Source organism: Myodes glareolus, chromosome 11 (assembly GCF_982192425.1).
Source record: "Myodes glareolus chromosome 11, mMyoGla1.1, whole genome shotgun sequence".
NCBI classification, from domain to species: Eukaryota; Metazoa; Chordata; class Mammalia; order Rodentia; family Cricetidae; genus Myodes; species Myodes glareolus.
Window position 1 is genome coordinate 81,489,040 of NC_142036.1, and position 21,649 is coordinate 81,510,688.

General features: G+C 45.1%; 1 protein-coding gene across 1 annotated transcript in view; it reads right to left on the bottom strand.

Annotated features, from left to right (window-relative positions):
- Window positions 1–21,649, bottom strand: part of Dock4 (dedicator of cytokinesis 4) — a 392,500-nt gene that overhangs the window by 13,408 nt on the left and 357,443 nt on the right. Inside the window, 8 exon segments of the mRNA XM_087911826.1 lie at window positions 252–335; window positions 1,020–1,196; window positions 10,038–10,124; window positions 13,093–13,232; window positions 13,235–13,258; window positions 14,493–14,634; window positions 18,968–19,072; window positions 21,232–21,318. Coding sequence (XP_087767952.1) covers window positions 252–335; window positions 1,020–1,196; window positions 10,038–10,124; window positions 13,093–13,232; window positions 13,235–13,258; window positions 14,493–14,634; window positions 18,968–19,072; window positions 21,232–21,318 — 846 coding nt within the window.

A 21,649-nucleotide genomic window follows, 5' to 3' on the forward strand; every position in this document is an offset into this window, starting at 1 on the left:
AATGAACAACAGGTCTGCAGTATGTCATAGGGAAGGACGTTCAAAGAGACCACATGCGGTGTTACTTATAGGGGACGACGCGTTAAGTTTGTTCTTGCCTCCAAGTGGGAGGAAAGAGTAGAAGTTAGCCCGCTGAATCTACAGGTGTCAACTTACTGCCACCGGAGTGCGGCTGTTCATGCACACGCCTGTAGGAGGCTACTCTGTCGCACAGGCCAGGGTAGATAGGATGATTGCCCCCGCCGTCCTACCTGCTCAAGCATCAGCTCTCTTAACCGTGCTATCTTCTCCCCGTCTTCAGGATGACTTAAAATGTAGTCTTTGACAAAGAATGCCTAGGAGGAGAAGGGACAGTCAGACTACCCTGGGGGAGTTACCATGGGAGTGAAAGACACACATTACTTTGCCAAGGCTCCGCATACATAGAGAAATAGCATGATTATGAAATATAAAATTTTTTGGGCAACTGGTCACGGGCAACATTCAGAAAGCCAGAGCTTGTACACTAAGCATCTCTGGCAAAAATAAATAAATAATAAGAATAAAAAGAAAGCAGACCTAAGTCAATAAACTATAATAATAAATTATAAACTAAAATAAATTGTCTTAAGAGTCAATGTGGCCAAGATGGTCACAAGATGGAAGGAAAGTCCACCTAAAGGATCATCAACAAACAAAAACAACCACAAGACTACACCCACGGTCCTCCTTGAGTTTGCAAATTATTTTAGGTAGACATTTGTCAAACAGTTCTGAGCTCCTTTTTTCATTTATTCATCCCAACACACACACACACACACACACACACACACACACACACACCTTATCATGACCATGAAATACATGCACCAGCTGCACAAGAGGTTGGTTATCCATTTGTTCTGCTTTGCAAAGGACTGCATTTGTGCTGACTGCAGCCATCTGCCACTGATAAGAGGCCCACACTTGCACAAGATTCAGAGAACCCCAAAGCAGCTCCACTGACAAATTCTTCTCCGGCGGCGACTGTCAGTCCTCACCTCTTGGTACCTGGAAACCCCGCCATTCACGGCGGCATCTATGACTCCATTGAGGCACATGGTCAAGGGGTTGATGTTCTGCATCTGCCTTGTCTGGCACTGGCTGATCAGAGCCTTCAGCTGCTGGTTCTTATTCTCCAGCACCTCGATGGCATTCTCCAGGGGACTCATCTCTACCTGGAAAGCAGATGAATGTCAAGATCTACTGACTTTTATCCAAAGTAAAGAAACAAGGGGGGGGGGGGACGATAGATAGACAGAGAAACAGATCATTCAGCTTTTGACTCATCCAAGGTTCTTAGTAGCGCTCATTAACAACCCTTCTGTGGGCCTTCCCACAGCACAGGAAAGGACACGGATGTCACGTCAGCTGTTCATCAGGAAGGTGTGAAAACGATGGGTAACTATATCCACTGGTGGAAGAGTGTTTTGGGTAATCTGCAACTGTTCATTGATAATAGGATGACAGTAAACATCCTATGTTTTTTATGTTCATTTTGGAGGGATCCCAAATAATGAACGTTTCACCCCCTAGGTACTTATTTGAACAAAGTATCATGGGAAATACAGAGATACGTTAACGGATCTGGTGTCAAAGAGCTTTCTGCCCCATTGCAGAGAGGGGACATATGCCCATACTGACCCCCATATGCATTGTAATAGCACCATAGGGTGGCACAGGATGGCACACGGTAGTGAGTTTCAGAAATCAAGATAATCATATCATGCACATTTCAGGATCCATTTCTTGGCGCAGAGCCAAGCAGAATGATAATGACTTACTAGTTGGTCCAGGGGACCTAATTGGGACTATGAACAAAGGGTTTTCCAGTATACGGCACTGCGCTGTTAATGTCGCTGACATTCTCTCTGAAGAGAAGGTCTGCCAAACTCTTCATAATGAGGCAATTTGGACATACAGAAAGCACACTTAGGCTCTCGTTCTTCCAGTGAGAGACACAAATTAGAATAAAAGGCCACTTAGAGCATCTTAAAGCAACTCTGAAAAACCTTACAACAACTCAAGTGTATGGAAATTAAGAATAAACATTTATCAAAGATAATATAAAAGGAAGGGAATATAGCCACAATACATGACAAATAATTTTGATATGCATAATCAGTGAAGAACCCATTCACAGAATGCGCAAGGCTTTCAAATCACGAAGAAAAACTGGGTTGCCAATGGAAACATCCATTTCACAGGGGAATAAATTCAAAATGGCCAGTACATAAATGAAGGATAGGACCAGAGAAACACACTGTAAAACACCCCACAGAACAGCAGAAATAAATGTGGCCATAGCCAATGAGAGTGCAGCTGTGGCCACCAGAGCCAATGAGAGTGCAGCTGTGGCCATAGCCAATGAGAGTGCAGCTGTGGCCATAGCCAATGAGAGTGCAGCTGTGGCCACCAGAGCCCCTGTCCTGCTACTGGAAGTTCAAACTGCGCACTGAGTGGAAAACAGCTGAAGGACTGTCGCCTATCTGCTAAGTAAGTTTCATAGAATATTATTTTTACTTTTATCTGTCTCATGGTCCAGAAATTCTATTCATAGGTATATGTTAAAAAAAAAGATGGAGCTGGACATGTATGTACATGTGCAGCAGGAAGCAGGTACAAAAATGTTTGTAACTGTTTCCTCAAATCGCTGGTTATCAACAAGAGAGTACATAATACATTGTGGTCTGTTTATACAGTGGAATAATATATAGTAGTGGGGAACATTCTTGTCATACTTAATTGAAAACATGTCACAAATACCATCGAGAGGATGGAACAAGTCTTAACAGAGTGCACACAGCTAAGCAAAACTAAGTGGACCGTGTTGAGAAAAGCATACATCAGTGAAAACCAAGCAAGGAAACCTATACTATAAAGGTCAGGACACTGCTCGAGTAAAGACAGGGAATCGTGATTGTAATTTGGAGGCTTGCATAAAAGACCCCATGAGGGCACTAGCAGGGATGCTTATTGCAAACAATATTTGATACTAAACCTTTGCTGTGTACGCGCAAAAGCCAAAGCATAAAGCAAAGTCTGAGCCCAAAGATCTCTGCAAGCTAGAAAGTAAAGCGGCCTCAGAAAACAGGAGAGAGTGGGGCAGTGGTCCTCACCCTTCCTGATGCTGTGACCTTTATCACAGTTCTTCATGCGGTGCTGACCTCCAACCATAAAACCATTTTCGCTGCTACTTCATAACTGTAATTTGCTACTGTTATGAATCATACTGCAAGTATCTGTGTTTTCCAATGGTCTTAGGTGACCCCTGTGAAAGGTTCCTTTGAACCCCAAAGGGGTGGTGACCCACAGATTGAGAATTGCTGCCTGGGGACCGTGGGTGGGGAGGATCTGTTGTTGAAAGAACACAGACTTGGAGTTCACAGGAGGAAGACCTCGGGGAGACCAATTACTCAACAGCTGCAAGCACTTGAAAAATGGTTACAAGAAATTCTATGCGGGTTTTTTTAGCTATAAAATAAAAAAATCCATTTTCACATTTACAAACCTTAATACTATTAATATAATAATTTTGTGAACATCACATAAGATATAATAAATGTGTAAAATACAAGAACTTCAGAGAACATGTATTCGAGACAACGTATAAATAATTCACAATGCTGAAGAAATCTGGACACAGAGGAGTACACTGTTGACGAAAGAACCGGGTTGAATAAATATATGACATCAAGTCTCACCAGCTCCCAGGAAATATGAGTAAGAGATACAAAAGTTGTCATTTTCCTTGTCAGGTCAGAAAGCAAAAAAGGTGTCTGGGAGGAAGACAGCAGCTGGCCTGAGGCCCGTCCCCTCCCCTTCCGGAGGAAGGTCCTTTGGAGAATTAAAAAGGAAACAGGTGGCCAGGTCATTTCTTCTAGCCGACCAAACCTGCATGTAAATGGACTAGGAATAGCTCTAGGAGGAAGAGCTGTCATGGAGGCCTGCAGCAGGAAGTTAGTGAAGACTTCTCAAGTCGACAAGCCCAGACCCTAAGAGAATCCCTGAGAAGCTAATCCTCTGGAGTATGATGTTTAGTGTCTCCTAATGGACACTTTAAACTGGGGAACACTGGGAACCCCACTTATAGCTTCCATTCGTTACTCTAAATTGCTACCACTGCTGTGAGACACAAAGATGTGTGGATGGTGCTTCAATCTCAGAAATCTCTCTTTGCCTGCGCATCTGGGCTACCTTGAATTATTAATGAAGCTCCACACTTAAAGGGACAGGAGCTGTGTCTGACTGGCCCGAAAGTAACGTTTCTGTGGGCAGGTAAGAAACGACTCAGAAGGGACTTTGAACAGGACCCAAAGTGCAGTCATAAAGCAATTGAAAATAAAGAATTAAGAGGAATAATTTAATAACAATAGCTGCTATGGATGAACACAAAACAAATATACTTAAATCTATGATCTAGTAATAGCAGTAAAACCCAAGTCAAACAAAATCCAAGTAGCCTTCTTGTTACTCTCACAAGGTATTAAGACTGAATTTTGAATAGAACATTTTATTTCCTTTCCTATATCTCATAGCAATAAAATAGCTGATGATGGATACTATTATTTTATAGGACTATTGCAATGGACAAAAACAGATGATAAAGTATCAAAATATAAATACATTTATTTATCGTGTGTGTGTGTTGTGTGTGTGCACGCACGCACATGCACTTGAATGTGCGTGCATGCAGTGCATGCATGCATGCCGTGGTGTACACATGGAGGTCAGAGAGCACACTTGAGAGAATCAATTCTTTCCTACCACCATGTGGGTCCTGGGGACTGAACTCAGCTCTTCTAGACTCAGTGGCAAGCACCTTTACCTACTGAGCTATCTTATTGACCCCCAAATGTCATCTCTTAATCCCTAAAAGAACAATGGGCCTGGGCAATGACGAACAATAATTATCATTTATTCTTGCTAACATCAGAAGAGAAGGGTCGGAAAGAAAGGGGTAAGAGAGCAGCAGAAAACACCTAAGAAGCAGTGTTGCACGGGCCAACCAACCTTACTAGTTAGTTATAAACCTTTAGGTTTATAACTATCAATTTACAAGAAAGGTAGGCCACAGAGAAACACGCCAAATGATCCCGCTTGGATTAGGATGTAAGGAAACACTTCAAGGCAAACCACTGTGATTCTTCAACAAAAAGATTCTTAAGAAGTGATGCCAGGGGGAGCATTTAGACGAAGAAGGGCTTAGGAGACCCCGCACACAACATCAGTGGACACCCAGGGTCAACGAAGAACAAAAAAGGAAGCAAACAGACTACATGTACAGTCAACATGTTGTTATTCTTTCATATATCATATGGCACAGTTGTTTAGAAATACACATAACCAGACAGTTATGGGTGAGATGGTATGATGTCACACTCGTCACAAAATTCCCTCGTGCGAGGTGTAGCTAGAAGTGCAGATAAATGTTCCCTTTTCTAGCGCTGGAGATGACTAAAGCAAGGCTTCTTAGAAGCAGGAGGCTTCAGAAACACCAGGCTCTCTCGGAACACAGGGCCGTAAGAAAACACTAGATGGCGCTGTAAGGGCTGGTGGAGCTCCTCGGTTCTGGGTAGGGCCAGACGTATGCCTATCTTTTTACAAATGTATTTGTTTAATTTCATTTTACATTGCATCCATAGCTCTTCCCCCACCTCTCCTCCTGCCCCTCCCCCCGCCCAACCCCCATCCACTCCTCCCAACAGGTAAGGGCTCCCATGGAAAGTCAACAGAGTATGGCACATTAAAGCTGGGGGCAGGACCAAGCCCCTTTCCCCTGCATTGAGGCTGAACATGGCATCCCATAGGGAATGGGCTCCAACAAGCGAGCTCATGCACCAGGGACAGATTCTGGTCCTACTGCCAGGGGCCTCAGATATATGAATACCTCCCTAGGTATATCTTTTATTGAGTTTGTTCTTTGACAACCTTATACATGCATAAAGTATATTTTGATGACTACAAACACAAGCCTTTCTAATTTCCCCACACACACCTATTATTCCATCCTACCCATGAATACCCTTCCCACTTATACATGTTCTGGGTAGGGCACAGAGTCCAGCTGTTACTTACAGTCAGCAGTGTGACCAGCCATGGGTCACTGTATTCGTCACTATTTATTGTAGACAGGCTTCCCTGATATATAACAGCACTTATATATGAATACAGTCATAAATATTTAGAAGGCAGCTTGGCAAGATGACGATTTAGCTGTACAAGGGGAAAGTTCAACCAGAGGGTCTAAAACCTTCTCAGATTTTGTTTGTTTGTTTGTTTGTTTTATTTTGTTTTATTTTGTGGAGCAGGCAGGTATGCTGCACCGGGTAGGTGGAGGGGGCATCCAATCTCATTGAGATTCCATTTCGATGGCTCTCATTAAGAAAGAAAATACTGGCAAGGATGTGAGCAAAAAGGAACTCGTATTCACTGTTGGTGAGAGCAAACCGGGACAGTCCCTACAGAAATCAGTGTGGAGGGTTCTCAAAAAAGCTAGAAATATAACTACCATATGACCCACTACTGCCCAAATACCCAGTGGACCCTTCAGAGAGACTTCATCCTACTTCTGAGATTCCTACTCAACCATGCTCACTGCCACGCTGTTCACAACAGCGAAGGGATGGAATCAGCCTGCATGGCCATTAGCTGATGAGTAGACATTGAGAATGTGATACATAGACGCGGCCTATTGGATTCACCTGTAGAGAAAAGTGCAATTAGGAAGGCCACGGGCAAACGGATGAAACTGGGGGAAGAGAGTACACCGAGGCTCAGAAAGATAAACACTGCATGTTCTTTTCCACATGTGGAGCCAGCCTCAATTCTTGCCACTTGTGTAATTCATTTGGAATACCTGTGGAGGTAAGTGCGGGCTACCAGGGTCGGGAGGAGCCTTCGGGGAGTGCACCTAGCAATGCACAGGGGATTTGACTATGGGGGTGAGAAGTTTAAGAAGGAAAGGATGTGGGTGGAGAAAGGAGACAAGAGGGGAAGGAAGAAGGTTAACGAAAACTAAAGATGTATAGAAAAGCCATATGAAAACTCACTACTCTTTAATCCAATTTGAAACGGAAGTTAAAGAAGATTTGAAAGAGTGCTCTCCTGTGTGGCTGAAGGATGCTGCCATGAGCCGAGCATAGCTAAACCCTAGTGCCAGGTTTGAGATGCTTCCTTACGAACTCTTGCTCAAAGAGGCTCTGGAGGGCTCCAAAACCACTCTTTTTGGCTGCCCACAGAACTAGTTGATTAGAGGTCATTACTAAAGACACCACACACCTGTAAGGAGTAGAGAAATCCAGGTAGGACTAACCTGGCAGCTTCCTCCCTGTGCCTAGTGTTCTAGTGCTGGAAGGTGCCAGACAGGCAGCTGGGGACAATGTATCTGTGGTCCTTCTTTACCGTGAACTCTATGATCAATTGAATTTGAAGCCAAACTTATGAATATATTTTGTCTTTCTGGTTCTGGCATTGCAGACAAGAAATTTCAATCCATTTTCTATCTTTATTGAGTACTGACTATGTTCTTGAAGCCCTTATACAGCCAGAACCAAGCCAGTAAGAACTCTAATGGATCATGGAGCATCCCAGGGAGCAGGAACAGGAGAAGCACATGGAGGCTGCTGAGAGCGGGCTGTACTCAGGGAACCAAGTAGCCCAGTTTGCCTTGTTCTCTTAGAACATAATATTACCTATTCCAAGAATGTTTCAGCTGGCGTCTGAAAGGCTGTGTTTAGTCTTTCTCGACCATTACCAGCACGCTTTGTATCATGAGTGGTGTGTGCGTGTGTGTGTGTGGTTTCCTGGGCTCGGACTATTTGTGAAGCTTCACAAGATTTACCCTTCTGGGCCGTACGCGTCTGAGAAGGCTCCCCGAATCATTAATGCAGCAGGAATGACTAAGAACACCGCCGTGGGTTGGGCTTCTGCAACTCTGTAGGTAGCAGAATAATTAGACTTGTGAGCACACTGTTTGGATGCCTCCCCTCATCCCTGAAAGGCACTAAAGTATACCACACTAGCAGGCAGTTTGGGGGACCCCTGACTCAGACTGCACACAGCCACGACTGGGCTGACATAATATCTTGAATTCAGTTTCATTTGCTTAGGGAGCTGTATTCATATTTTGGCACCCTGAAATGAAAAGCTCATTGGACCCTTGTTTTTGAACACAATAAACTGATCTCTAATAATGAGAGACTTCGTAGGAGAAGCCATTCTGGAGAGACACTTTGGGTGGGAGCTACTCTTACTTGTTCATTGACACAGTGGCTGTTACTTAACTGAGGCTTTGTTTGCATGATAGATTTGCAATTGATGTATTTTATTTTAAACAGAATACTAGATCAATTTAAGGGTGTTGTGGGACAATGGTCTTTTACCCTGTCACTTGTATTACTTTTTAATAAAACACTTATTGGCCAGTAGCCAGGCAGGAATTATAGGTGGGGTGACCAGGCAGAAAGTAGAGGCGGGGCAACGAGAATTCTGGGAAGACGGAAGTTTCATTCTGCAGTTGTGACCCAGCCGCAGAGGATGCAAGATGTGACTGCCTTGCCAAAAAAAGGTACCAAGCCACGTGGCCAACATAGACAAGAATTATGGGCTAATATAAGTTATAAGAATTGATTAATAAAAAGAGCCTGAGATAATGGGCCAATCAGTTTATAGTAGATGTAGACCTGTGTGTGATTCTTTGGGACTGAATGGCCAATGGCTATGGGACTGGGTGGAACAGAACCTCAGTCAACCTAGGGCCTGGTTCAGAGCCATAATGTGCCAAAGGAGAAAGGCAAGACACTGGGAGACAGGGGTCCTGCGGCTGTCGTGATGAAATACAGCAGGGAGACACCAGAGTGCATGACCAGCCTTGCTGCCTCCAGCTGCTCACTCCCGTCTCTCTTCACTGGGGATGGAAGCTGGGGAGGTACCTGGGAAGCAGAGCATTCTTGAGAGCTGTGCTTACCAGATTCCAGACTGGCATCTCCTGTTTCCTAACTGAAGTTCCATCCAGGCCTGCCCAGCTCTTGCACAATCCTTCCTACTGCAGATCAAAGTAGCTCGGGCTCCATGCGTGATTGATTTTACATAAGTTTTATAGGAAGGGGCTTCATAATTGCTTCATTTTGTCAACAGGAAAACCAAGGCTCGAGGAGAACAATAACACCGGCTTTGGAATTATTAAAAAAAAAAAATCTGTGTTCAAGTCTCTACTCTGTAGTGATACTTTATTTCTATTTTCATAAATAAAGCTTGTCTGAAGTTCAGAGAGTAAAACAGCCACACTGGTCAGCCTCACAGACCAGGCAGTGGTGACACACACCTTCAATCCCAGTAGCCACACTAGTTTGCCAAAGAAACTGGGTGGTAGTGGTGCTTGCCTTCAATCCTAGCCCTAGAGAGGCATATGATGGGAGGAGATAGCTCTCACACACAGCCTCATTCTGAGATTCCTGGAGGCAGGATCACCATTTCGGACTGAGGTAGAGGTAAGAGCCAGTGGCTGGCTGTTTTGCTTTTCTGGCCTTCAGGTTGAACCACAGTCTATGTCTCCGGGCTTTTATTATTCATGCTACAGTACTCTTTCGACATCTTGATAATGATCTTTGTCAAAGGCTTCTAACTTCTTGGTAAAAATTTTGACAACTGGGAAAAGAAAATCTATTGACACGATGACTCCATAAGAAAATAGGGCCCCTTCCTGGCTTTGGACTGTCACATAGAAAGTGATGAAGATCACAGGTCTGGCACAATTAGGAGACTTGGCATTCTGGTTGTCACTCAAGAATCTAACAGTTTTTTTTTATTGTTTTTATATGCTGCAACCATAATTGCTTAAAAGAATATTTCCTGTTGGATGAACAAGGACCGTATCAACACTCGCTTTCGGTGCCTTGGGCAGCAGCAGTCAGTGTCGTGAGGGAACCCAGAGAATGAAAGAACATGAGAGAACTTGGCTCAGCCCAAGGGGAGCAGCCGGGGCGTGGAAGATGTGGGGAAGATGCCCCGTTCCTTACCACTTCACGCTTCTCCACTTCGAACCAGCGGGAGATGCCAGGGAGACTCTGCACCAAGTAGAGTGAGGTTCTCTCCACCCAGAGACTCTGCAAACAAAACTCAAAGTTACTCTGTAGGCTGCCCTTCTTTCTAAGCCCCAAGCTGCAACAAGTCTGACCTGGAGCCTCTTATTTCCTGCAGCCTTTCTTGAGCCATTCTCACTGAACGCGCACTTGTGAAACAATCGGAGCGCAAAGCAAGGGCGCTAGTCATTCTGCAGACTGCCTGGGGCCTTCTCCTTGGCATAGCCCATGAGCCCCTGCTCCAGAAAGCAAGGGCCAGAAACAACAGCAAGCTGGATACAGTCTTCTCCTCTGTTTCCCCAAGATGGGACTTAAACCTTTTCTCAAGGTTTAGCCCATTTTCCACCAGAAGAGACAATGCTGTGAGCTATCAAGACAAGATGAGAGCAACAGCTACCTAAGGGGAGAAAGGGCTTTAGGATTACTTAGTTGGAACCTTCTATTTATGGTGAAGACTTCGAGTCACAGAGGGACTCTTGATCCACTCACAGGTCACATTCTACTTATCACAGGGCTGTCCCTGACACCCGCCCCCGGGAACCCATCTTCTCTCCGTTGTCATATGCACAGGGCCACATTTCTGGTGATAGGCTGGACTGCTGTAACCCAGGGGCACGTGTGTGCTTCGAGCTGGACTCCTGACCCAGAACCAGCTCCTCCAGGAGACATGGAACACAGCTGCTATTGTCACAAGTCACTGTATGTGGCCAGGTTGTCTCTGACCAGCCAGTTTTGGAATGTACACCCTATCATTGTCATATAGTGTGCTACCAGGGGGGGAAATTCCCGCAACTGCACCATCTATTCAAACCACAGAGGGGTTAAAAAGAGAATGTCTTTCCTCCAGTGGCGAGCTGCTGAGGTGAGCCTCCCTGGAGAGAACCTGAGGGACCTGCTGAGGACAGCGAGGCGAGCAGACAAGAGTGCCGATGGATGAGCTCTCAAGGTGTACAGAGGATGCAGATTTTCATGCCATTGTGGGGGACCAGCACAGCAGCTTTCTGAGTCAACCAGAGAGCTGGATTTTATGGAGTCAAGAATTCACAGGGAGGAGAGGGGAGGCTGCTATGCAGGCAGAAGGCTGCCCACACAGACATGGAACTGCTTGCTTGTGAAAGGGTATGGCACCAATGAGGAGAGAAGGTGGGTGTCGCTGGAGCCAAGAGGGAGGGTGGGTAGGCGGACTGTGGAGAGGACAGGCTTGGGGTAATGGGGTACAGTCCGGAGCCAGATTCTGGAGGTCTTGACCATGGGGAAAGGGAGCCTCATTTTTAACTTCACTCATTCTAGTAAGGTAGCTGTTGGTGGCTCATACCTCTAATCCCAGTGTTTGGGGGTCACTGGAACTCACTGGAGTGTGGAGTCTGAGGTTTGGTGGAGAGCCAGTGCAGTCTGGGCAGTCTGAGGATCGCCCCTTTGGTCTGAGCCTTGGTAGAGGTAAAAGGTCTCTCTAGTGGCTGACTGCTCTGCCTCTCTGATCTTCAGCTGTAACCCCTACATCTATCTCTGGGTTTTGATTATTCCTGGTACAAGTGGATCACTGATTGTTTCATTGCTGGCCAGGTGGAAATACGTACGTCCAGCAGAAAAAGCAAAAGAAAGGGAGTTGGAAAACATGGGTTCCAGGGCTAGGTTAAAGGTCTTGGGCACATGACTCTGTGCAAGCCAACTAGGACTCCAGGTCATCCAGACCGAGGACTGGGAGCTAGTGCAGAGAGAAGGAACTGTATCACAATCAGATTGGATCTTTAGCTAACCTGGGAGGAGGAGAAGAGAATTAGAAACAGGCAGAAAGGACTAGAAAATGATGGTGGATCTTTTCAGTAACTGGGATGTTTTCCAATGGTCTCTGTACTGTTCAATCCACAGGGAGGAGGGAGACCCCGAGAGGAGGCCAGAGGGTCAGGCTGCTCAGGTTGGTGCAGCTGGCTAGTTCTAAACTTTCACTAGTTCTTCTTCTTCTTTTTTTTATCATTAGAACATTTTGTGATTAGATTCCTAGAGAAATCCACAGTAAAGGCACTTCTAATCTTTCACAAAAGTCCATTTTAATCCAGTCTCCCCAGAGCGCTGCACAGCTACCACCACCTCCCCTCTGCCTTTGGCTGGGAATAACCCCTGTAGCTGACTCCTGGCAGCGCTGGGAACCGATGGGCAAGGGCGTGGGTCAACCTTAAGCCAGACAGTGTTAAGAGATGCCTCCTGACTTGAGAAGGGAGTATTTGCTGTGAGAGACATTAAGGCAACAGACTCACAGAAATAAGCTCATTTGACAATTCTGTTTATGTATGGATGCCGAGTCACTGGGGTCACCCTAGGCGTGCCAGGCAGTTACTGTTTTGAAGGAAAGGGATGGTCATAAGTGATTTCTGAATATCTGCCTCCTTGCCCCAGTGGGGCAACTGTGAGAACGCTGTCCTTTCTGGCTGGGAGCATGGGGAACTAGCAAGGCACACTGGATATGGGGAGGACGGACAACCCAGTACAGGCAGAGGCCCAGATGGGCATGGATTCTGGGCCTCAGCTCAGAAACCGACAATGAGGTCTAGAGCTAAGGACGCAAGTGTCTCCACCGCACCAAATGCCTACCTGAGCCACCTCTTCTCAGCGCCCCCCCCCCCCCACCGCCTGGTCCTTGGTTTTTCTTTACTGTGCTTCCTTGATGCTGGACTACATCCACCACGCCCACAGTGGCTCACCATGATTGGACAACAGGATCGAGCCCAGACATGAGTTCGAAGACCGGTCTAAACACCCCTGCTCTCGGAACTGCCACAGAGAAGCTGATTTTGGGAACTCCTCCCAGACCCGCTCACATTTTCTCGGTAGGGGACCAAAATAATCTTCTTTCCTGGAAAGTGTTCCCATTCACGTGGAAACAGTGCTTACTAGGATGGAAGATTTCGAGACCCTTGGTTCCAGTCACGTGAGCGGATCCTCAGCCACTATTTCCCAAGAGTCTAGAAAGCCCACACGGAGGCAGCTCGTTTACCTTGAACTCGTTCTCCTTGTCTTTGGTGCCCTTGTGGAACGGCCTGTCGTAGCGGAACTTCCAGATGTGGTTCACTTTATAGAAGCTTTTGATGTTGTCGGGAACGCCCTCCCTCTGCAGCACCTCCTGGCTCTCGGGAATGGAGTCACAGCGTAGATCTGCAGATCTGGGAGCCAGGAGTCAAGGAGAGAACCTGGCCTGGCAAACAGCAAGGCACTCTGGGTAGCAATCGGGTGTTTCCATTTCAGTGGAAGTCATTTTAAAAATTGCCCAGCAGATATGAATAATGTACTTCCAAGCCTGCCTCCAGCTTCAGGTCTGATCAGGTCCTAAGAATGTGATTCTACCGAGACATATGCTGGATATTTCCATAACCTATGGGTTCACAGATGACTGCTTTAGTGGGGGGTAGGAGGAACAGCTGGGCTTGGGTATTCAGAATCAGAGTAACCTAGCTCTTGTACATGAGGCATCTTTAGTCTCTTCATGGCTCCCAAATTTTATCTATAATGATATGGAAATCCTCATAAGACTATGACCAAAGGCAGTGACCAGAACACCGGCAAGAACTTGTACTTGCCAAGGGTTGCTGTGACTTCAGCCTTCTGTAACCTGGCATCCATTCTCCAAAACCAGACACTGATAAACAGAGTGGTTGAGTGAAGCTCATATTTTAAACAATATTTTGCTTATATGCTGCTTCCTTCCCAGAGAGAAAGAAAAATATTTTTTAAAACAATTTCATGTTTCTCTTGCATTTAGGTTTCTGCTTTGAAAGTATATCCATAATAGCCACTGGGAGTTTCCCTGTTCATTTTAAAACTGCAGGTTTCAGATGGATTTGGAAAGAACCGATGGGTGAATTGCCTTTGTGTCGAAAGCCAAAGTACTTCCATCTGAGTTGTCTGTTTAGATGGCAGGACTCTGAATTACATGCTGTCATTAAGAGTCTAGAATATCATGCTAAGAGCCCCCCAGAGATACTGGAGGCACCTCTTTTTCTTCCCCTCCTCACTCCAGAATTAAAGTCTAAGGGAAAGTGGGGGGTGGAGCATGTGCAGTAGTGAACACAATGTTCCCACTTCCTCGAATGGAAGCCGCTTCCATAGGAAGCCACAGGAAAATTGTTTGATTCAGAAGTAGGGCATGTAAATTAAGAGGGTGAAGGTTCCTTAACGGATGTTTAAGGGATTTCTTTTCAACTGGCTCTATGATACCATTAGAATAATTCCATTCTGCTGAGAAGGCGCTAAGCTAAAACCAAGGACTATGACAAGGACTAGGATGTGTAAGGGTGTGGCTCCTGACAAGGGGACAGCGGCTATAACGCTCAACAGGTCCCTGCCTTGTGGCTAACGGCAGGTGCCACCCAACAGAGCCCAGCCACCAGGAAGGGATACACTGAGCCTCCGCCTGGAAGATGGTCTCATCAGGCTGGTTGGCGTGCTGCATGGCGATGGCGTGGGGGAACTCGTTCAGCATTCGCTGCTGGAAGGCCTCCAGTCTCTCGTAGTCATGCCCTCGGCACACAAACTCCTTATTCTGCGGGTGCAACCGGGAAAGAAATTAGGGTCATATAACAAAGAGAAGGCAAAGAAATATGTCTGTGGCAATAACTGCCCTCACTTCACGATACTGTCACATTGATAAGTCAGAACCATCTGAAAAATATGCTCATGAATCAAACCTGCTGGACAAAGAGCAATTGAATCACTGGTTATTGATTTTGATCAGACCCAATAGCACACTACTGTGAACTCCAGGGTCATTTGCATGGGGGATAGAGATGGCCTGATACTCAGCATCAAAGACAAGAGCCAAACGATGTTTCCTAAAATGGACATATGTGAGAGATGATTTTTATAAAACGGATGTCAAACTCATACACGTAGATCTCCAATTTCTAAGAGAACAAAGTAATGCCAGAACGAAAATTCACTTTACTGGATTACTTTTTCTGGAAGTCTCTGAGATAGATCAACTTTATATTCCCAATGGCAGGGCAGGCAGGTGGCCCATCTCTACCCGAGCCTCCAGGAGGACGGAGGGACCAAAGACACAGTGACGTCCATGCTGTGACCGGCTTAGCTCAGCTTGCTGCTGCTAGAAATCTTACCACGTTTTAGAGCTTTATTAGGCGTTTGCTTGTTTTATTATATCATGCTATATCCTATTAGTTTATTCTAGAGGCCAGGGCTCTCTCATTCAGGTAAGAATGCTGAAGATTAGGGCCAGGAAACTGACTCACAGGATGAAAATGCGTGCCACGCCTGATGGTGGAGAGAGAACTCAACTCCTGCGAGCTGTCCTCTGCCTTGCACGCATGCGCCACGCCCCTCTCGTCCCAACACACCAAGAAAATAAAGTATTTTAAAAATGCCAAGAATTATTTGTGCTAGTCCTGATTGCTGCCAAGATGGGAACATTTTCAAAAAGTATCCGTTTAATGGCCCACCCACCTCTCCACCTTAGGACTGATTCGCTGGCTTCACCGTCTCCACCTCCTGAGGGCTGAGACGACAGGCATCCACCACTCGTGCCTGCTTTAAGCAGTGCTGGGAATCAAACCAAGGCCCCCTGTAAGCTAAGCAAGCACTTTACCAGCTAAAGCTACCTCCTAGGCCCCTGGCTTCAGTGAGCACACCACCAAAGTTCTCTCACTTGTGGCAGGACAGACATTTTTGCTTTTTGTTGCTGTGTACTTCTCCACTGAGAAGATGCACTACATGGGTTTGTCCACTCATTGCCTGATAGATACTTGAGTTTCTTCTCCTTGTCTGGATGCTGTGAACAGCGATGCCACGGGCATCCAGGTACAGACCTTTACAAGGAGTGTTTTCAGAGCTCCTTTTCAATGATGTAGAAGCAGACCTGCCCAGGTACAAGGGTCAATTCTGCTCCTTTCAGGGGGAAATAACTACTTAGATTATACAACCGTTTCAATGTATCCTATCCGAGTTTTAAAATGTATCCTGAAATTCATCAAACAACAAAAGGACATTTTTCATCTTGACATGTTTATGACATTCCTTGGGATCCTCAAGCCTGCAATGTCTGTTAGACACCAAGAGAGGGCAGCCCTTCCCTTTCATTTTGAATTAATGACAGCCACGACATAGAAAAAGGCTATTTTTCAAACAACTGACGATAGACACATCAATTTATTCTAATTGCCTATTAAACAAAATTTGATCTATTTGGTCAGTGTAGCTCTGGCATCTGCTAAACTTCCTTCATAATCGGAGCTTTTAAATACCTCTGATTTTTAAAAACATATTATCTTTAAAGATTGAATATTTTTTTAAAAAATGTGTATGCATATTTGTGTGAATGAACACCATGAGTTATACAGGTGGCCACAGAGGCCAGAAGAGGATGTTGGGTCTTCTAGGGCTGTTGTTAAGGCAGCTGTGAGCTTTTTGGCGTGGGTGCTGGGAACCCAAATAGGGTCCTTCTAGAAGAGCAGCACGTGCTCTTAACTGAGCCATCTTTCGAGCCCTGTGGATGCTTTAATGCACCGTAACTCATGTAGTAGATGGGAATCTGGGCTAGCTCACTGTTTGCTAAAACTAAAATCAGATTTTAGTCAACACACATGGCTGCTTTGTGTGCCTCCAGAACATCTGCTCTCAGGGGCCTTTTCCTCCATATAAATACAACAAGGTGGATCAGATTACTGGTTTGTTAGAGATAAACACACCAATATTGTCATGATCTGTAACTTAGAAAATATTACTATATCTCCTTTAACCTAAAAGGTATTTTGCTTTCCTCTGACAGTTTAAAGAAATCAAAAGCTTTTTGGATTCCTACTCTCCAAACACCATACCAGCAATGCACAATGGATTGGTCAACTCTTGACATGGTACAGAAGAAAATGTAGTCTTTTGTACTGTACACTTTTGCGTCAAAAATGAGGAGCCACTCCTACATCAGAGTCACACTCAGCCCTTCTCTGGGGCTCTCTAGTCCCCTATGTAGATCACTGTTCTGGGAGGCCACCCCTGCACTGAGAGTCAGGCCCCAGGCCCTGTGTTCTTCAAGCGGCACTGACACCAGACCTGGCATGTCCCCAGCTAAAATGTCCTTGTCTCCATTCAGCGGGCTCTCTGCATTTGTCATTATCAGGAACCGATCTTCCTTTCAGCTTCAGGCAGACCCACCCACCAACGTCTTGTGCATTTTTTTAACTGCAACAAGGGATTTATATAAAAGTCTGGGTAGCACCCAATTATTTGGTCCTGTCAATCAATTCAAGAAAATGTCAGCTCACTGTCGAAGCACCTTTCCCTATCGCTGTGATAAAACACTCTGACAGAGGCAACTGGGAGAAGAAGGGTTTACCCTGGCTCATAGTTCTAGGGTACAGTCCTCCATAGTGGGCAAGGCAGGGAGTCAGCAGCGGGTCACAGTGTGTCAGTCCACACACGTAGGAGTGTGAGCAGTGGTCACAGTGTGTCAGTTCACAGTCAGGAAGAAGAGGGTGCTGAAAGTTTCTAAGTTAGTTTCTTCTTTCGCGCAGGGCATTCCTCAGAGTAATCTATTCTAAAGATCCTTCCCAGGAATGCCTGGAGGCTTGTCTCCCTGGCGGGTCCAGATCCTGTAAGCTCACATCCAATACTAACCACCATATTAGAACCATCATCTGAGCGTTTCACGTGATTCTAAACATAAATATCTGCTTGTGGTCTTTGGATATATAGAGGTACATTCTATCAACCAATCATCTATCTACTTCATCTAAAAGGTAGATAAATTAAATATTAAACAATAAACAGAGTCTCGATCATCTTCCTTCTCTGAGTTTAGCTACCTTACTTTTTCTCATATATATCCTTACAGTTTTGGTAGGATTTAGATAAATATTTTCATACTGAGATTTAAAGTTGTAATGCACTCAATTTGGGGTGTGTGTAAGAGTGTGTGTGTGTTGGTATTTTGAGACAGGGTCTGGCTGGCATTGGATTACTGATCATCTCGCCTCTACTTGAGTGCTGGGATTATAGCCGGTGTGAGTGATTGTGGTTTGTTTTGTTTTGTTTTGTTTTGTTTTTGAGATAGGATCTTACTCTGAATCCAAGGCTGGCCTAGGACTCATCATATGGCCAAAGCTGATTGTAAAGTTGTGGCAATTCTCCTGCCTCAGCCTCCCTAGTATTGGTGTGACATGATTTAGGTGCCACACTGGGCTAACAAATGGATTCAGTTTTGCCAGGTATGTAGAACACTTCTCCACGGTTCCCTGAGTGAATAAGTGAACTCTTTTAATCGGTGTTTTAATACATGGAGGATGCTGTGGGGGGGGGGGTCCAATGCACACACAAGATATGAAATAACTTATACCAAGTGTAGAGAAGAGGGATGAATTAAGTGCTTTCTATCTACCACACAAATTCCTCTTGGCAAAAACAGTTCACAGCAGCGATAAGTCAGACGTCTCTCCTGGGTGACATTCACCTTTTTACAAAGTCATCAGGAAGGCCAAACAACACTTTTCCATGCTCTGGGAGTAAGATTCCTCCTTGACGCGCCTCTGTCACTTCCTATGGCCTACAGGCCCTCCCGTTGCCCTTGTCCAGATTCTCTAGTGCTAACTATAGAATTTGCACAGAGAACACACGGCGAATGACACACCAGGGAAGCCATAATCACTGCTCCTAAAGTGGACTCAGGAAGGGGTACATTGTTTGATCTTGAGAAACTGTTCAACACAAAATATTCCCAGTTAATAGTTTCACAAATTAGAAGGGTAAAAAATGTCATGATGCCATCACATCCTTGTTATGTGTCATAAAATGTTATTAATTCCTTAGTTTCCTTAATTGGAGGATCTGAGCCAGAAGGATTAAAATCAATTAAGAAGTGTATTACTTACTCTTAAGAAAAATGGAAACTTTTTCCCATAAAATCCAACTCTGAAGAACTCGGGTTCCAGACGCTGCTGGTCCATGATTTTATCATACAAAGAGGCTTCCATCATCTAGGCAAGGACAGAAGGAGTTCTGTGAATTCCATCCTACATCTCAGCCACAACAATGCAGGAACATCCTACTATACACAGGTGAATCATTTTAAGTCACGAGAAAAGGACTGGCAATTGCCTTGTAAGTATTTCCGGAGAGGATCAGCGAACCAACTTTGTAAATACATACTGAGTAAGAATTTCATGCTCTGTAGGCTCACATGGTAATGTGGGATTTCCCTCTGTATGCTTGAATATGATTGGTTAATTAATAAAGAAACTGCTTTGGGCCTATAGCAGAGCTATAGCGGAAAAGAGCTAGGTGGGGAAAACTAAGCTGAACGCTGGGAGAAAGGAGGCAGAGTCAGAGAGAAGCCATGGAGCCACCAGAGACAGACACTAGGAACTTTACCTGGTAAGCCACAGCCATGGGGCGATATACAGATTAACAGAAATGGATTAAATTAATATAAGAGTTAGCTGATAAAAACCTAGAGCTAATGGGCCAAGCAATGATTTAATTAATACAGTTTCTGTGTGATTATTTTGGGTCTAAGCTAGCTGGGCAGGTGGGAGCCAATAAGCAACCTCCCTGCGCAACATGGTCTCTCTTACATGTCTTTACTCGATGGGACACAAGTTGTAGTTTGCTGACCCTTTAAAGGATCAAGGATTTTTCGACATTTTACTAGCAGAGTAGATTTCTGTAAGTCTACCAAGGAAGTGTTTACATCATCACAGATATAGAACAAGTAGAAATAAATACAAATCATAGAAGTCAAGCCTTTGGGGAGAACCTTTGTGCTAGGCAAACTTGCCTGTGGATTTGTTTCCCATTGCACACAGTAGTTCAGGACATGAGGGAGGTACAACACTGTACAGGGGAGATGAGGGTAAGTCACCAACCTGAGCCAAGGGAGCACAAAGTGCTGTCTAGGCGCAAAGCTCACAAGTGTTCAACCTAGGGAGCAAACCAAGCTACGGCTTCCCTTTTGTGGTGTTAGCATCCCTGGGACTTCCAGGGGAAGACTGATACTGTACTTGGAGGCTTCCCCCTCCCCCGGTAAGAGCACCCCAGAGAGCAGTTGGTATGAAGTGTGATGCTCGGCGTTTATAAACATCTTAGTGATGATGGTACCCAAGGGCTCTCCCTAGTGAACACTGTAACCTCACTTCAGTTGCAGGGCTAGGATGAGAAGTTGAATAGGAATGATTTTATATAAAGCCGTGGGCCCTGCCAGCATCAGCATGATGAACTGAAGTTAAAATGAGATTATTTTTTTCCCTTAGTTTTCAAGCTAGGAGAAATATCAATGACCTACGACATTACAGTAAGGGCTATGACAAAGGTAGAGGGTAACTTCCCAGCAGGGAAGGAAGGTGCCCGTGGTGGCGCAAGGGGACTCCACTAGCTGGTGAAGGTTTATGCTCTCATGTTTCCAACGGCAGCCTCGAAAGTGGAAGGGGATATCATTACCAATTTAATATGCAAAAGCAAAGGATCTTGTCTTAGGAACTAGATGACCTCAACACTCATCAAGACGTTGAATACTAAACAATGACGCAAAATGCTAGGGACGCCCAGGAGTAAGGCTTGTTTGCACGTAAAAGCAAGGAGGACATACAAACAAATGACTCAGGGATATAGACTATTAAGATCCCTGAGTCCTGGGACTAAAACTTTGGTTTAGTGAGAACATATTTCTGAGGGTACAGAGAGAGTTCACGCAGGATTTTCCCCCAATTTAACATGAAGCCATCTCGTCATCTCTACCATTTTATTTTGCAGATCGTGGGAGTAAGAACTGCGTACTGTCAGGCAGATTTCTGTGCAATTGGGAAGCTCTTCAGTGCAGAGATTTTCCACAATAAACTTGAAATATTAATCCTTGATTAGATTGTGCATTTCAGATGTAGGACTTTAGAAGCAGAACAAGGGCTCCCTCTTTGTATATTGAATAAAAGAACACACAGAGACCAATTTGTTATTTCTCCACATAAATAGCTGAGTATGCATCAGGGAAAATATCTTATTGTAGAAAAAGTTTCTGCAAGGTGTCTGAGGATGGTCTCAATGTTTTCCTATCGCCCTGCTGGGAAGTTAATGAAAACGTGACCACACCTGACCCCAAATCACCCAGGACCACACCTGACCCTCCATCACCCAGGTACTTTACCCTCATCTTGCTCAGGTTCCTGTAGTCATAGTAACCCTCGTACTGCTCTGCCAGCTTCCGGCACAAGATGATGCCGTTCTCCCAGCACTGTGGACAGACAGGAACACGACAGTCAGCCTTCCCTGCATGGCTACACCTCGATCCAAAGGTCAGGATGAGGATACATTTAGACCATAAGGCCTTACTCTCTAAGACTTCACAACAACCTAAAGTAAAAACACTGCTTACCATTTTACCCATGAAAAGGACATGCAATTGACATGTAACTTGTTAAAAATCTTCCGCAAGTTGGAAACAACAACGTCTCAACATGTTCACTAACGCGTGTGTGACTAACGCGTGTGTGAAAACAGCCACTCCTTGTGTTGTGTCACAACCCCACCCTGGCAACAAGTGTAGTTTCACAATGGCCACACAC